Source organism: Callorhinchus milii, unplaced genomic scaffold (assembly GCF_018977255.1).
Source record: "Callorhinchus milii isolate IMCB2004 unplaced genomic scaffold, IMCB_Cmil_1.0 Scaffold3, whole genome shotgun sequence".
Lineage (NCBI taxonomy): Eukaryota > Metazoa > Chordata > Chondrichthyes > Chimaeriformes > Callorhinchidae > Callorhinchus > Callorhinchus milii.
Window position 1 is genome coordinate 44,637,404 of NW_024704744.1, and position 17,690 is coordinate 44,655,093.

The following is a 17,690-nucleotide window of genomic DNA, read 5'->3' on the forward strand; positions in this document are numbered from 1 at the left end:
ACGTCTTCCTGACGTGAAAGGAGCTATACAAATGTATTTTGTTGTTGCGTCCAACTGGTTGCCGTGTTTTTCTCCCAAACACAAGTCAATCCACTTTACAGCATATCTTGTGACGCGCTTTGAGATGCTGGGGGAAAAAGGGAAACCGTAACTAGGATTCTATTACATTTTAAGGGTACTCTTCCCATGCCACAGCGAGGCAAAACTAATACAATTAATTTAAATTAAATCGATTTACATACATTTAACTTAAATGATCATGGGAACACAAGCCTTTTTGCTTTTATTTTGCATATCTTCTTCCCTCCTCCTCTGTTGTTGGGAGTGTGGTTTCATAGGCCCAGGATGCAACTTCAAAAACAAAATAGCCATCTTTCAGCACAGAGTCAATGTGATTGCCACCAATTCTGATCCTTGCTCAGTGATATGGACCTAAGTATTTTTTCATGAGGTTCACTAGATAGCAATCAGGAGGATGAATCACAATTTTTTTTCTAGCTCAGGGGTATTAAGTTTAACTTTAGCACTCTTTACTCTTTCCTTACCTCAGATTAGATAACAAGACTTCAATTCAAACCTTCCATCTTCTGACTTGTATGGCTTAGTATTATACCTGATGGTGTTTTTGTTTAAAGGTTACCAGGGGAACCTTAAAAAAATTGTTCCTCTCCTTCTGCTGTGTCACTTCTTAGATCTATCTCCCGCTACATCATTTCTGGGTTCTTCCACTTGAGTCACCATCCGTTGGCTCTAACTCCTGCTGTGAACCCTTAAGATGATTTTTCTTCCTGCTATGTTGTCATCTTGCTTTCTCACTCAGCAAGAACTTTTTCTTTTACTCCTACATGTCACTACTGGTAGATTCCAGGAATCTTCTTGCTGTAAACTTTTTCCAAAGGCAGATTCAAGAAATCCCCCAGTAATGGAAATGCTTACTCACGTGTGCACAATCACTGAAACTAGACTAAGCAGTTTCAGCTGTCAGAGAGAGTGAGACAGAGAGAGTGTGTGAGACAGAGAGCGCGCGTGTCTCTGTGCATGGGTGAGAAAATGACTCACTTCAACACTAAAATGGCTAAATGTTCCAGAATCGTACAGTGCTAAGACGTGATCACTGATCGATGAGGTGGCAGTCAAAAGTGCTTTAACCACATTGGAGATCATTAAAGAATGATGCAGGTGAAGCTGACAATACAATCTTTAGCAGTTAATAATTACCAGACTACTTTTTTTTCATATATAGTGCTCGGCTGCAGTCAATGCAAATTCTTAAACTATATTGTGTTACGGTTGCTCAAACCATCAAGCTCAAAATATTCTTTCATAGAGTCTGGATTCAAATAAATATTCAAAATAATATAGTTGCTATCTTGTATAGAGCATGTACAAAAATATTGAATGTTTTGTTAAATATAACAAGGGCACAAGAGTTTCAGAAGTTGATCTATTTTAATACAATCTCCCCCTTTAGCTATCAACCATAAATCCACAATATGATAGTGCTAATGAACAGAATTCAAATTAAATTATTTCATAAGTATAGCATGCAAGTTAAAATATTTTGTGCATTATTACAACTTTATTTTGTAAATAGCTATAACCATTTGACAAGTATGAACCCATTTAAATGATTTCAGCACACCGAGTTCATTGATGCTACATGCCTAAAATGTAATTTGGACACACAAAAACCCCTAATGATAAGCAAAAATGTTTAATATTTCAATTAAACGTTTCAACATTTGTTTATTGAGTTTATAGACTCCCAAACAGCAGTTACAGTATTGGGCAGGGTATTAATCAGGAAATTAGAGGAGCATGTAGCAAGGAGAATACACTGGGTATTCAATCTTCATGGGTGAGTTCAATCTTCATATAGACTGGGAAAACTAAATTGGCAAAAGTAAATAGGAGGATGAGTTTACAGAATCCATTAGAGATAGTTTTCTAGAACGACATGCTGGGGAACCAAACAGGGAACAGGCTATCTTAGATCTTGTTTTGTGTAATGAAATAGGGCTAATCAGCAATCTGGAAGTTAAGGCTCCTCTAGGGCAGAGTGACCATAACATGATGGAATTTAGTATTAAGTTAGAGAGTGATATAGTTGAATATCTTAAATTTAAATAAAGCCAACTTTGCAGGTATGAGAGAAGATTTGGCTAAAATAGACTGGGAAATTAGATTAAAAAATATGATGGTAGTCCAGCAATGGCAAACGTTTAAAGATATAATACATAATTCCTAGCGATCACATATTCCCTTGAAAAATAAAAATACCACGAGAAAATTGGTTCAACCTTGGCTAACGAGAGAAGTTAGGGAAAGTATAAAAATAAAAGAAGAGGCCTATAATACTGCCAAAAAGAGCAGTAAACCTGAGGATTGGGAGGGCTTTAGAGAACAGCAAAGGAAAACCAAGAAACTGATTAAGAGGGAGAAAATGAAATATGAGGGTAAACTAGCGAGGAACATAAAGACAGATTGTAAAGATTCTAGAGTTTTTACAAGTACATAAAGAGGAAGAGACTATCAAAAGTGAATGTGGGTCCATTGCAGGCAGAGACAGGAGAAATTATAACGGGAAAAAAGAAATGGCAGAGTCATTAAACAATGATTTAATTTCTGTCTTTACGTTAGAGGACACCGAAAACTTGCCGAAAATAGAGGGGAACCTGGAGGCTAATGTTAGTGAGGAACTTAAAGAAATGAACATCAGTAAACCAATAGTACTAGAGAAATTGATAGGATTAAAAAACGATAAATCCCCTGGAACTGAAGGCCTGCATCCAAGGGTTTTAAAAGAGGTGGCTGCAGAGATCGTGGATGCTTTGTTTTTGTTCTTCCAAAATTCCCTGGATTCTGGAACGGTTCCCATTTTTGGAAAGTTGCAAATGTAACGCCAATATTTAAGAAGGGTGGGAGACAAAAAATGGGGAACTATAGACCAATTAGTCTGACATCGGTGGTAAGGAAAATTCTAGAGTCTTTAATTAGGGACATCGTATTTCATCATAACCTGATTAGGCAGAGTCAACATGGCTTTATGAAAGGGAAATCATGTTTAACAAATCTTATAGAGTTTGTTGAGGACGTAACTAGCAGGTTAGATAGGGGGGAACCAGTAGATGTGGTGTATTTGGATTTCCAGAAGGCATTCAACAAGGTGCAACATAAAAGGCTGTTGCATAAGATTAGAGCCCATGGAATTAAAGGCAATGTCTTAGCATGGATTGGAGAGTGACTAACAGGAAGAAAACAGAGAGTAGGGATAAATGGTCCTTCTCAGATTGGCAGGATGTGACTTGTGGAGTGCCACGAGGATCAGTGCTCGGGCCAATTATTTACAGTCTATATCAATGATTTAGATGAGGAAATAGAACTTAACATATCTAAATTTGTGGACAATATGAAGATAGATGGGAAAGTAAGCTGTAAGGATGACACACAAAGAATGCAAAGGGAAATAGACAGGCTAGGTGAGTGGGCAAGAAGGTGGCAAATGAAGTATAACGTGGGGAAGTGTGAAGTTATTCACCTCGGTAGTAAAAATAGAAAAGCGGATTATTAGGTAGTGTTAGTGTTCAGGAGGGATTTGGGTGTCCTTGTACACCAGTCACAAAAAGTTATTATGCAGGTACAGCAAGCAACTAGGAAGGCTAATGCCACGTTGGCGTTCGTTTCAAAAGGGTTAGAGTACAAGAGTAGGGAAATCTTGCTGCAGTTGTATAAGGCCTTGGTGAGACCGCACCTGGAATATTGTGTGCAGTTTAGGTCTCCTTATTCAAGAAAGGACATACTTGCCTTAGAGGGGGTGCAGGGTAGATTCACTGGGTTGGTTCCTGGGATGAGGGGGTTCACCTATGTGGATAGGTTGAGTAAACTAGGCCTATATTCTCTAGACTATAGAAGAATTAGAGGTGATCTTTATAGAAACCTATAAGATTCTTAAGGGTCTTAACAGGGTAGATGCCGTGAGACTGTTTCCCCTGGTTGGAGAATCTAAAACTAGGGGTCATAGACTCAAGATTAATAATAATAATAATAATAATCCTTGCATTTGATATAGCGCTTTTCACGTCGGGAGGACGTCCCAAAGTGCTTCACAGAACACATTGTAAAGTGAATTGACTGTATATTTGTGGGCGAACGCGGCAGCCAATTGCGCACAGCAATGTCCCACAAACAGTCGTAGATTGAAAATGACCAATTTATTATTGTTTTGGGTTTTGGAGGGATTATTATTAGGCGTGTGGAGTAAGGAAACTTGCCCAAGGTTTCGCCCTGCCTGGAATTGAACTCAGGTCTCTCGCTTGCAAAGCGAGTGCTCTAACCACCGAGCTACAGGACTCTACAGGGTCAGCCTTTTCGAACTGAGTTGAGGAAACATTTCTTCACTCAGAGGGTAGTGAATTTGTGGAATTCTCTACCCCAGAAGGCTGTGGATGCTCAGTCCTTGAACATATTCAAGACTGAAGTACATAGATTTCCAAAGGATAAAGGGATTAAGGGTTATGGGAATAGGGCGGGTAAATGGAATTAAGTTAGAAAATCAGCCGTGATCTTATTAAATGGCGGGGCAGGCTTGAGGGGCCGAATGGCCTACTCCTGCTCCTACGTCTTATGGACTCCAATTTATCTCCACCAACGTTTTCTCTTCCAACCCCTGCACAGTCTTGTGTGGTGTTCCTCAGGGCTCTGTCCTCGGTCCCCTCCTCTTCAACCTCTACATACTCTCACTTGGTGACATCATCCGCAGACATGGGGTCAACTTCCGCATGTATGCAGATGACACACAACTCTATCTCTCTGACTTCACCCTATTTTCCAAAACAACTGACGTCCTGACAGATTGTCTGACAGACAGTCTGTGGATGAGAGCAAACTTTCTACAGCTGAATGTCAACAAGACCGAGGCCCTCCTGATTGGCTTGTGCCAGCGCCTCCGCATCGCAGGCACTGGCAGCATCAGCATTTACGGTGCACACTCCATCTCACCAAGCCAGTCAGGAACCTGGGCATCTTGTTCGACCCACAACTGTCCTTTCTCCCTCATATCCATGCCATGACCCGCTCTGCCTTCCCCCACTTCCACAACATTGCCCAACTCCGCCACTGCCTCACCCCTCAGGCTGCCGAAACCCTCATACACGCATTCGTCACCTCAAGCCTCGACTACGAGACTCCCTCCTTGTCGGCCTCCCCAACTCTTCACTCCACCATCTGCAGGTCATCCAGAACTCTGCAGCTTGTGTCCTCTCCCACACCAGGCTCCGCGATCCCATCACCCCCACCCTCGCCTGGTTCCACTGGCTCCCCATCCCTCAGAGGATAGACTACTAAATCCTCGTTCTCAACTTCAAGGCCCTACATGACTTTGTCTCCTCCTACATCTCTGACCTGCTAACCCCCTATCAACCTGTCTGCTCCCTCTGCTCAGCAGGCTCTGGCCTGCTCCATGTCTCCCGCCGGACCCGTCCTAACATCGGTGGCCGGGCTTTCAGCCTCTTTGACCCCACCATTTAGAATTCCATCCCAAAATCCCTTTGCCTTGCTGCCCCCTTCAAAGCAAGACTCAAGACCCTTCTTTTCGACTTTGCCTTCAGCCGCTCTCCTACCTCTCTCCCCTCCCTCAACCCAATCCTACCCTCCCTCACTCAGGTCTTGATCCCTGCCTGTTTAGTGCCTTGGGACATCCTCCTGATGTGAATGGCGCTTTACAAATGTAATTTTGTTGTTGTTGTTGTAAATGGAAGTTGTTGTTGAAAGTCACATACACACACGCTGCCATAACTGATGCAACAGAACCAAAAATAAATACAAATAAAATAATATATTGATACAATATAATCAATCCACATTATATATGGTTGACTAGAAAATATAGTCACTACACTTTATAGTATATCCTTTGAAGTACTTTAAGACATCCTCCTGATAAAAAGCACTGCATCAAATGTAAGGATTATTATTAATAATAAAAAATAATTTTCTTATTTTCAGTTGCTGTAATGATCCCAGTTGCTATGGTCCTTTAGGTATACTCATCAGTATGGCTGTAACAAGTCGTGATTTTTTTGGTCCAAAAGTTCTGGCCACAGTTTGTTAAAATTGTGGTTTTGGTGCGGTCAGTTCATGCTCAAGTACCAACAGTTAATACTCACTCCCATTGGCTCAACCATCTGTCCATCAAATCAGCTCACTCTCTCATTGGATCAGCCTACCGATAGTTGTCATTTGATCATCCTACCGCCAGGTAGATGGACAAATGAGAGTGCAGAATGGATTGATGGACAGGTGGGTGGTCGAATGGGGGAGCACATTCATTGCTGTCATTTTAAAGTTGCAGCAAACATAAAAAGTTGGTGTGCATTAAAAAATGCAATTTCTGCAACAAATTGTGCCCTCGATTTTCTTACAGCCTTACTCATCAGTCTATGTTTAAAAACTAACAAAAGCACTGTGGACCAGAAGACTTTGCGAACAAAGATGGGCATCCTGTTGTTAGCACTGTCTGTGGTGTACACATCAAAACTCGCCTAAGTCGTACATCTGGCCAAGCCCCGTTCAAGAGTTTATATTGTATGCAGGTTTAACATAACTCATACTTTGCATAAGTCATATTAAATGTATGGTCCCAACTGATACGACTAATGTGAGATTTACTGTATTGTGGAGGGAGCAGGGACTGTGTACAAACACAGAGACTGTCTACATAAGAGAGCTCTGTCTCTCTAATCTCCTTTTGACTCTGTCAGAACGTTGGACTTCTTCTCATATTTACAAATAAAAGTGGGAGATCATTGTTTATTCAATCAAAGTATAAAAAAATGTAAAATATCTCAGATTCAGCACTGTATGTTATACACAGGAGAAAGAATATTCAATCTAATGACCAGCGTATCATAGCTATCAACTTATTGATTTGAATATTTTCAAATTAAACATTATAATAATATTTCAGTCATGTGTAAAAACCTTATCATTAGAAAGAGGTAACCAAGTTCAGCATGATGCAACGATATATTACAACACACTGTAAACCTTTTTTAACACTGCATTTTGACATCTTTTAGGTATTAGAAATAAAAAACATAAATATTTGGAAAGTCTTTAAAATGATTAAGATTGGAACCCATACCGTCTGTAGTCTGACTGATGGAGGTCCGCCCATATTCTGCCTGATTGGATTGAAAACTCCTGCAAAAAGTAAAGACCACAGAGAAGTCAATCATATAATCCATGTAAAAACAAAAACAAATGATGCTTTCCTGTAATATTTTACTGAACAGAATTTTGAAAAGCAGCATCTACATCCAAATTTGGTAGAAGGCAGAATACAACAACAACAACTTGGATTTATATAGCGCCTCCCACCCGGACGGCATCTCAGAACACTTCACAGTAACGGATCCCGGAGCCGAGCCGGGGGAGGGGGAGGAAGGTGACCAAAGGCGCGGTCGAAAAGAATAGTGACAAATACTTTAAGCTCTGTACATCTTTGTAACATTCAACACATTACAAAAGAGTTTTCTATTCAGAAACTTTGATATAGATTCAACAGATAAGATTCAACAATAAGCCTTGTCGGAGTTGATAAATCCAATTTTTTGATGATTGGTTCATAGTCAGCTTGGCACAATCTGAGGCTGTTGTAGCTATATAGGCAGATGGATTAACACCACTTTCTGCTATTAAGAATAATAATAATAATCCTTGGATTTGATATAGTGCTTTATCACGTCATCAAGATGTCCCAAAGTACATCACAGGATATACTGTAAAGTGAATTGACTGTATTTTGTGAGCAAAATGCAGCAGCCAGTTTTGCACAGCAATATCCCACTAACAGCTTAAAGTCCTTTGGCATTTTTGAATTGTACAGTGCTGGAAAGCGGTTTTAACTTTCATCGAAGAAAACACAAAATGCTGAAAATTGTGGAATCTGTGGAAAACGTAATTGTTTTTCTACACTTTTCTGAGCAGTGTCCGTCCTTCTTACCTAGAAACTTCTTACATTTGTGAATAGCTTTTAAACAAAAAATGTTTAGAACTTTAAAAAAAAACATTTAGTATACATCTAATACGTCTAATTCACCTTATCACAACTGGGAAGAAGACTGAGCTGGTTCCTGCTCAGCTTTAAGCTGTAATTATTACACAATAGGAGTGTTCTAAAGTTTGATTTTGCTTATTCCAAATTGATTGTGCCATTTAATATATGTAGTAGGAAATGTCAATACTGGTATTAATATGGGGAGAAGGCACAATAGAACAGAATTCTTGATGGTGACATTTGAACTTTGTGGAGTCCTGTAGCTCAGTGGTTAGAGCACTCGCCCGGCAAGCGAGACACCTGGGTTCAATTCCAGGCAGGGCAAAACCTTGGGCAAGTTTCCTTACTCCACACACCTGATAATAATCCCTCCAAAACAAAACAAAAATAAATTGGTCATTTTCAATCCACGACTGTTTGTGGGACACTGCTGTGCGCAATTGGCTGCTGCGTTTCGCCCACAAATATACAGTCAATTCACTTTACAACATATTCTGTGAAGCGCTTTGAGACGTCTAGAAGACATGAAAAGTGCTATATCAAATGCAAGGATTATTATTATTATTATCTCTTTTTCAATGCACCTAATCATAAAACTGAAAATATAGCAATTGATGTCTTCAATATACTGAACTTTGGTTGAGGTATAATACAAATGGGTAATGCACAAGTGGAAACAAAGAACACTGCATAATTCAAGTGAGAAAGAGAGAGAGAGGGAACTATCTGAGCCTCAGCATGCCCAAGAGATGCAAAGTATTGCAAATGGGGAAACATTCAAGTCAAGTTGAATTGCTCTTAATAATAGGCCCACCTGAAGTATTTTCTCAGTCAGTATAATAAAACATTGTAATTCGGATTTTACAACAAATTATACAGAGATAATCAATTTCATTTTCAATAAAGGCCTTCAGACCCTGTGTCTACCTATCAATTAAATGAAGAGAGGTAAGTAGATAAGTAGATTCTCTTGGGACTGTTAGCTCCAAAGTGACATGGAAGATTGGAATTGAGTAGATATGATGGACTTTCTGGTTCTGAGTCAAGTCCACAGTACACCAGGCACTGCTGATGAGGGGCACCCAACTTGGTTCAATAGCAGAATTTGAAGCAACAGACCAGTCACTGAGGATTAGGATTCATTCTTTGGAAGCTCAACTGATGGATGATCCCTAACTAGAAAAGCATGCGGTTGGTTGCCATAGTAATCTGCAAAGTTTCGGCTGGCTAAATTTTGGGGTTACCAAAATTAGGCTCTTGGCAACCCGTGCCAAACCTATGGATTAAGAAGAGTACAACCTCTGGGGAGGGAGCTCACACTCCATATCAGACAAAGGAAATCATATGTGCGTGGAACTCTCAGTAGTTAGATTTGGAGACTGTCAAGTGTGCTGATGGATTTGCTTATGTCACACACCCAGCTGACAAAAACATTTAATAATAATCTTTGCATTTGATATAGTGCCTTATCACGTCATTGAGACATCTCAAAGAGCTTCACAGAATATATATTGTAAAGTGTATTTTGTGGGTGAAACACAGCTGTTGCGCACAGCATTGACCCATAAACAGTCTTGGATTGAGTGACCAAATTTTTATTGGGTGGTGGTGGGGTTTTATTACCTCCGGAAAGCAATCTGCCAATCGATAACAACTGAGTCCCTACTTACTGGTGGGTAAACAGATGCATGTAAGGATCTTGCCTAAGATTTTGCCCCGTCCAGGAATTGAATGCAGACCCACTCGCTTGTGAACCGAGAACTAACCACTGTAATAATAATAATAATAATCCTTGCATTTGATATAGCGCTTTTCACGTCGGGAGGACGTCCCAAAGCGCTTCACAGAACACACTGTAAAGTGAATTGACTGTATATTTGTGGTGGAACGCGGCAGCCAATTGCACACAGCAATGTCCCACAAACAGTCGTAGATTGAAAATGACCAATTTATTATTTTTTTTGATTTTGAAGGGATTATTATTAAGCGTGTGGAGTAAGGAAACTTGCCCAAGGTTTCGCCCTGCCTGGAATTGAACTCAGGTCTCTCGCTTGCAAAGCGAGAGCTCTAACCACTGAGCTACAGGACTCCACATTATGCTATGGGACTTTATGTTATAGCTTTGTGGGCACAAACTAACCAAGCCTGTTATTTTCTCCTTTGCAGTTTGGATTTTTATCTCCTACTCTCATGACTGCAATTTGGACATTCAGATGCATTGAAAATGGGGCGCATCATGTCACAATAGGAAGAGACAGTTTTGTTCTACAGGACTCTGCAAATTAATCTGATAATGTATACATTGAGATCTTACTTAAGAGAGGCAAAATATAAAGATTATTTTATTGCATCAACAGCTACTTTTAGTGTTTACCGTAGGCTCGATGTTTTTTGGTCATACTGCGAATATCAAGAAAATATTTCTGCTATATTCGTGAGTCAAGAGTCAGTATCCAGAAAGGATACAAAACCATTCTCCTTAACACCTAGCCAGACAGTCCCACTGGACATTATCAAAGCAGGTCTTTTCCAGTAGAGCGTAGTGGTTTCCACAAAGTGCTATTTCTAACAGAAAAAAATGCACTTCTCAAGGAGAAACTATTCTCCTTACAACAACAACAGCAAATTACTTTTGTAAAGCGCCTTTCATGTTGGGAGGACTACCCAAGGTCTTGGACAGACAGAGTTACAGATCCGAGCTGGGCGTAGGGGTGGGGGAGGGCGGCGGGGGAAGCAGGGAGATCGAAAGCACGGTCTAGAGGAGGGTCTGGAGATGGTCTTGAAGGTGGCAAGGGAGACGGAGAGACTGCGGAATGGAGTTCCAGAGGGTGGGGGCAGAGTGGCGGAAGGTCCACCCGCCAATAGTGGGGCGAGCAAGGCGGGGAAGGTGAAGCAAGCCGGAGCCCGCTGAGCAGAGGGAGCGAACAGGATGGTAGGGGGGAGCGAGACAGTGGAGGGCTTTGAAGGTGAGGACCAGGATCTTGAACTGTATTCCCTGTGTGATGGGAAGCCAGTGGAGTTGGGCAAGGATGGGGGTGATAGGGTCGCGGAGCCTAGTGTGGGAGAGGACACGGGCTGCAGAGTTCTGGATGATCTGCAGCCTGTGGAGGGAGGAGTTGGGGAGGCCAACAAACAGTGAGTTTGCATAATCGAGCCTTGATGTAATGAATGCGTGTATGAGGGTTTCGGTGGCCTGCGGTGGGAGGCAGTGGCAGAGCCGGGCGACGTTGCAGAAGTGGGGGAAGGCAGAGCGGGTCATGGCGCAGATGTGGGGTAGAAAGGATAGTTGAGGGTCAAACAAGACCCCAAGGTTCCGGACTGGCTTAGCAAGGTGGAGTAGGCAACCATGGATGGTGATGCTGTCAGCACCTGAGGTGAGGAGGTGCTGACAGGAGCCAATCAGGACAACCTCAGTCTTGTTGATGTTCAACTGAAAAAAGTTAGCTCTCATTCAGGACTTGATGTCTGACAGACATTCTGTGGAAGTTGACCCCAAGGGAGCATGTAGATATTGAAGAGGAGGGGACCAAGGACAAAGCGACGGTCCGGGGCTAGAGGAGAGATTGTTTGCTGGCGAGATGAAGTGCTGGCGGTGTGAGAGGTACGATCTGAACAAGTCAAGGACAGCGCCGTGGAGGTTGAGGTGAGAGGAGAGGCGGTGGATGCGGATATAGTTGGTGGTGTCGAAAGCAGCAGGGGGTTCAAGGAAGACGAGGAGGCAGAGGAAGCCCTGGTCGCAGATGGACATAATGGCGTTTGGCACTTCGACCTTTCACTTTAAGAATGGCTTATCAAAGAAAATTGTTCTGCATATACAAAAGATCATGGTAGCATGCTGCAAAGGAACAAAACTCTGCTTCTTCCTATTGTCACATGATGTCAGCCCACTTCCAATAGATTTGAATGTCCAAACTGCAGTGATGAGAGTTGGAGATAAAAATCCAAACTGCAAAGAGGAAGATTACAGGCATGGTTTAAACTATCACTGGCTTAGCTTGTGCCCACAAAGCTATGGCACAATCTCGGGGTTAAGATGGAAGTTTTGAAATATTCTGCGGTGAATGATGTAATCTGGCTCCCTTTATTGTACTGCAGCTTTGTAAAACACATTTAAGTTTTACAGCTACTCATCTTAGCAAAAAAAAATTATTTAGGATACTATCATAATATCAAATGCTGATCTGAAAATAAACCATCTTCATCGAGATAGACACACTTCATCTGCCACTAGTGACTCAGAAAGGGGGAAATGAATAAGCAGAAGCAATATGGCAAATGTCTTCAATGTATTTTCAAAAGTTCTCTTTTATATTCCAGCATTTATAGAACAAGTGGGTTAAAAAATATCAATGCTGTGGATCCAAATATTAAACTGCGAGTTCCATATAGGAGGAACCCATAAGCTTCTGATGCAAGGCAAAAGTGTGCTAGAATCTACCCTGTTATTGGATTAGGAATAATTAATTAAACTAGCCTACAAGCAATTAGCAATAATAAAATACCAATGTCTGGTAAAATGAAATAAATTAGTAACCAAAAATGCTCATTTTTTTTAAACAGAATCAACAATTGCTTGATCTTCTCAAATAATATTCTGTAAAATGCAGTTTACCTGCCATAAGAACATATATGAATATAAGAATTTGCTAGGCGAAAGAAGACCAAGTCCATCTAGTTCGTCTTCCACCATTCTGGCAGTCATTTGACATGTCATGTCCCAAACTATATACTATATCCTGAGATATTATCTTTTATTAATTTCACTGCACCTTTTATCCATTAACCTTTCACAAAGTATTTTTCAAATGCAATGGCTAATTGTAAATGTAAGAAGCAGCACATGCACCAACAGCTGCTTCAGAACACACTGTCAATCGCAGAACATAAAGTGTTAAGATTCAAGATCTGATAAACTGCTGAAACAGACTCGATGGGCTCCACCCCTTCCTGGTTTCCTATATTCCTTTGAATTTTTATCTTCTACTATGAATAATTTGTAGTATTCTCACTACAGGTAATTCAGACATTTTATTTACGACGCAAATAAATTACTTTTACTGTCTCTTGCCCATAGAGTCTCTCATTTGGTGTGTTGCTGAACTCATTTAAAAAATAGCTTGAAGTGTAACTGGGAGGTCAGCTGGGTTGGTATTCTGGTAGGACAAGAGGCTGAGGGGGCCTTCTTAATCCGATCCTCTCATCATCTGGTGATTTCTTGACAAAAAAAATCAAATGATTGGTATACACAAGTTGTGCTAATGAGTTGAGAACAGTCAATTATTAAGGCCATCTGTTCTGCTGGGTTTAGGGAAATTTCTGGGGAGAGGATTAAATAAAATCAAAATAAGATTCCATTTCTTGTTGGGGAGCAAATAATCTTTCATAATAGCACATTACAATCTTGTAGCCAGTTCAAAAATAGCATAGCAACAGAAATCATTACTACTTCCTTGCCAGTGCCATAAAGTATTAGGAGGCAGGGGGTCAGTACCCTCACCCTATCTAAGGTGTCGTCAAGAATATCAGAGCCGTTTAGCCACGTGATTCTCTATTACAAGGGGTGGGAGGGAACTGCAGGACAGCCAACCCTAATGTGCTGTTGTACCTCCCAGAAGCCAATTTCTGAGCAGTATTGAAATAGAGCTGGAGAAGCCCATCTTAGCCATGGATGATGTCTGCAAAATTGCCTATCTTCTGTCGTTACTGTAGCTCAGTGGTTAGAGCACTCGCCTGACAAGCGAGAGTACTGGGTTTGATTCCCAGCAGAGCGAAACCTTGGGCAAGTTTCCTTACTCCACAAGCCTGATAATAATCCCTCAAGAAAAAATACAAGAATAAAATTAGTCACTTCAATCCACGACTGTTTATGGGACACTGCTGTGCGCAAATGGCTGCTGCATTTTGCCCACAAAATATACAATCAATTCATTTTACAGTATATTCTGTGAAGCGCTTTGAGACGTCTAGATTCTCATTCTCACAATCAAATCCCGCCAGAGCCTCACCTCACCCTACTGTAGGATATCCCTTTAACAATTAAAGAACAATTAAGAAAGAGCCAATGAGATAAAGACAGGAAGTACAAACTGGGAAGAGAACAAATTGGTGTAATTATAGTTAGCGGTTTTGAGTGCTTTGAGTTGATGATAAAGAAATTTACTAACATACGTGTACTTTGGATTGCATATAATTACACCTACCTCTGTGACCCCCTGCAACCCTATTGAACCAGCTGCTCCCTTCGTTCAGTGTATATTGGCCTGCTTCATGTCCTCCTCCATTGGTGAGCGAGCTTTCAGCCATTCTGCCCCCACTCTCTAACACTTCATCTCAGATCCCTCTGACTCGCCCCATCCCTCCCTACTTTTAAAACCCATCTCAAGACTTGGATCTTTTACTGTACTTTGGTCAGATTTCCCCCCCCAGGTGCTCAGCCACTTGTGTAAAGCTCTTTGGAACCATTGTGGAGTCCTGTAGCTCAGTGGTTAGAGCACTCGCTTTGCAAGTGAGAGACCTGAGTTCAATTCCAGGCAGAGCGAAACCTTGGGCAAGTTTCCTTACTCCACACGCCTAATAATAATAATCCCTCCAAAACCCAAAACAATAATAAATTGGTCATTTTCAATCTACGACTGTTTGTGGGACATTGCTGTGCGCAATTGGCTGCCGGGTTCGCCCACAAATATACAGTCCATTCACTTTACAGTGTGTTCTGTGAAGCGCTTTGGGACGTCCTCCCAACGTGAAAAGCACTATTATCCAACAGGAAAGATGCTATGTAAACTGTAAATTTGACGTAAAAATTGAGAAGGGATGAAAACATGTGTCTGACCAAACTGAAAACAAGAATAAAATGAATTTTGGCAGTCTTGAATATGAATTCAGGCTCAAAATTACTGATCAGAGAGGTCACATATTGCACTTAGGACCTTTATCGGTAAAGAAAATTACAATTTTTATACCATCGAATCACAAAACACCTCAAAAGCACCTCACACGTAATTTCTATCATTTGTAGTTTTTGTAGTGACTTTAAAGTAAACGTGGCAGCCATTTGCATCAGCAAGGTCCCAGCCAATTAATCTGCAGGATTGTTGGCTGTGATACTGGAAGGGGGGAAGAAGCTATTTTCTTTTTCAAATAATGTATTGGGACATTTAGTATCCATCTGATAAAAGGTAGCAGGACCTTAAAGACTCATTTAAAAGTTAGCCTGATAATACAGCATTCTCCCACTGGCATTGAAGATCAGCCTCTACACCATGACTTCTTGAGAGAAAGAGCGGACAGACAGACAGAAATGTTATTTTCTTGCTTTGATTTTAAAGGTTGAAAATTCCTCATTGTTGATAACGTTTACCCGTTTCCTGCTTTCTCTATTCCATACAACATTCACAATTGACATTCTTCACAACTGATAGGGTGGAAAGGATGGTAGGTGTGGGAAACTTGTCACACTGGTAGTCTTATTGAGCTATTTACTTGTAGGTTGAGTCCAGTTGTGTTTAGGATAGATAGAAATCAAACAGTATTCTGGTGTGAATGAAGGATGAGTACCAGATGTGTCAGTTAAGAATGATGGATGCATAACTAGCAAATTAAGTTCACAGACTTTATATTATTAGATGATTGCTTATAAAGTGAAATTTTGACTTGAGTAAAGATGTATAAACTTGGGGCTTTGTTCCAAACCATTCCAAACATAACTAACTCCGATGTTAGAACATAACTTGAAGAGTAAAGCAGTGCAACTTCTAGCTTAGGGTTCATTCATGTTATCGCCATTGCAATCTGAAAGATTTTAGGTGTCTTATCAAGTCATCATTATATTCATATAATAGCAGTTTATCATACTGACAGAGGTTAGTAATATCCTGGGCCAATAGAAAAGTGTGCCGTCAACCCCCCACCTCTACCAACAATCTCATTCACTACAACCCCGTTAAAACAAAATGCAGTTTCTGATCCACTGGCCTCTCGCTGTTTACTCAATGGAACTGAGGGCGGAGCGTGTGTGTTTATGAGTATCCCTGTGTGAACGTGTTTCTCTCCTCCTTTGTCTGTGTATATATCTCTTTGTGTCTATGTTTGTGTGTGTCTCTCTGTGTCTGTGTGCAGTGCTGGGGGGAACAACAGTGAGGCTACAGGAATTCACGACAGGCAGGAGGTAGTGAGCTCCTATAGCCCCACTGATGTCCCCCCACCCTCCCCCCAAAAATGGGCCATTCATTTTTTATTAAAGAAGCAAATCATATTTATTTTTGCAACAATCTAATATGTGTTATTTCCTCGTGTTTAGTTTTTAATCAATCAAGTAAAAAAATGTAGGTTGGCAGTAAAATGTACCTCAATACACCAATCAACTCCCCGCAATTTTCTGCAAAATTTTCAAATCTCCCTGCAATTATAGCAAATATTTCTGCATTTTTCTGCTGGCCGAGGTAATATATCACATCAAGTTCTAGAACGCATTGTTGCCAACCAACTTCGCACACGCCTATCCTCCCACTCCCTCTTTGAACCTCTCCAGTCTAGTTTCCGCCCACAGTACAGAGACTGCGCTTGTGGAAGTCACAAACGACATCCTCTCAATCTGTGACCAGGGCTCCCTCTGCCTCCTTGTCCTCCTGGACCTCACCACCACGTTCGACACAGTCGATCACGCCTTCCTCCTCCACCACCTTTCCTCCGTCATCCACCTCAGTGGGACTGCACTCACCCGGTTCGAATCCTACCTCACAAACCGCCAGCAGTACATCTGCACAAATGGCTTCTCCTCCCGCTCTCACCAGGTCACCTGCGGGGTCCCCCAAGGATCCATCCTTGGCCCCCTCCTCTTTCTGATCTATATGCTCCCTCTTGGGGATGTCATCCGCAGACATGGGGTACATTTCCACATGTATGCAGATGACACCCAACTCTATTTTTCCACCTCTTTGCGACCCCCAGACCCCTAATGTTCTGTCAGCCTGCTTTCTTCCACCTCCGACATATCGCCCGTCTCCACCAATACCTCTTCGCAAAAGCCGCTGAAGGGCACTATATAAATCTATATAAATCCAAGTTGTTGTTGTTGTTGTTGTTATATTCAGTGCTAAATGAAGAGCCGAAACAGCACAATGCAACACCATTCTAAGTGATGTCATTACACAAAGTGTAATCTAAGTTCTTCTTTTTGTTGGTTTTCAAAAGCCAATAGTGGAAGTCATCACTGTGTTACCTCTATAACTGTTAGAGGCATAAGTTAGGTCAATGGTGACCTTAAAACATGCTAGGAATTTGACTACTGTTTACATGTACAATACAATTTGCATTTATATAACAGATTACATGGTGGGAGGACTTCTCAAATCTCTTTACCTGAGCTGGGTGGAATGGTGGTGGTGGGGGGGGGGGCGAGATGACCAAAAGGCAGGCAAGTACTTTCAATTGTGTTTTTGTTTCACACAAAAAAATTCTCCAGTACTAGGGCACATTAAAAGATAAGAAAAAAAATGAGATTTCCTACAAAGTTAAATAAAAGCAGAAATGCTGGAAGTGGACTAATTAGTATGTGAGAGAGAAAAGTAGCTTGATATTTTGTGTGGTAACCCTTCAATGGTAAGTTCATGAGCTTTGGTGTGGAAAGTTTGCT

The 17,690-nt window shown here is 41.2% G+C and overlaps 1 protein-coding gene and 1 non-coding gene across 4 annotated transcripts in view; one reads left to right on the forward strand and one right to left on the reverse strand.

Annotated features, from left to right (window-relative positions):
• Positions 1-17,690, reverse strand: part of ahi1 (Abelson helper integration site 1) — a 111,023-nt gene that overhangs the window by 17,573 nt on the left and 75,760 nt on the right. For all 3 annotated transcript variants that reach the window (XM_007893016.2, XM_042333310.1, XM_042333311.1), the window contains one exon: positions 7,142-7,200. In XM_007893016.2, coding sequence (XP_007891207.2) covers positions 7,142-7,200 — 59 coding nt within the window. The remainder of the gene's footprint in view (positions 1-7,141; positions 7,201-17,690) is intronic.
• Positions 13,756-13,831, forward strand: trnav-gac. Its single transcript has one exon. It is a non-coding gene; the product is annotated as a tRNA-Val (tRNA).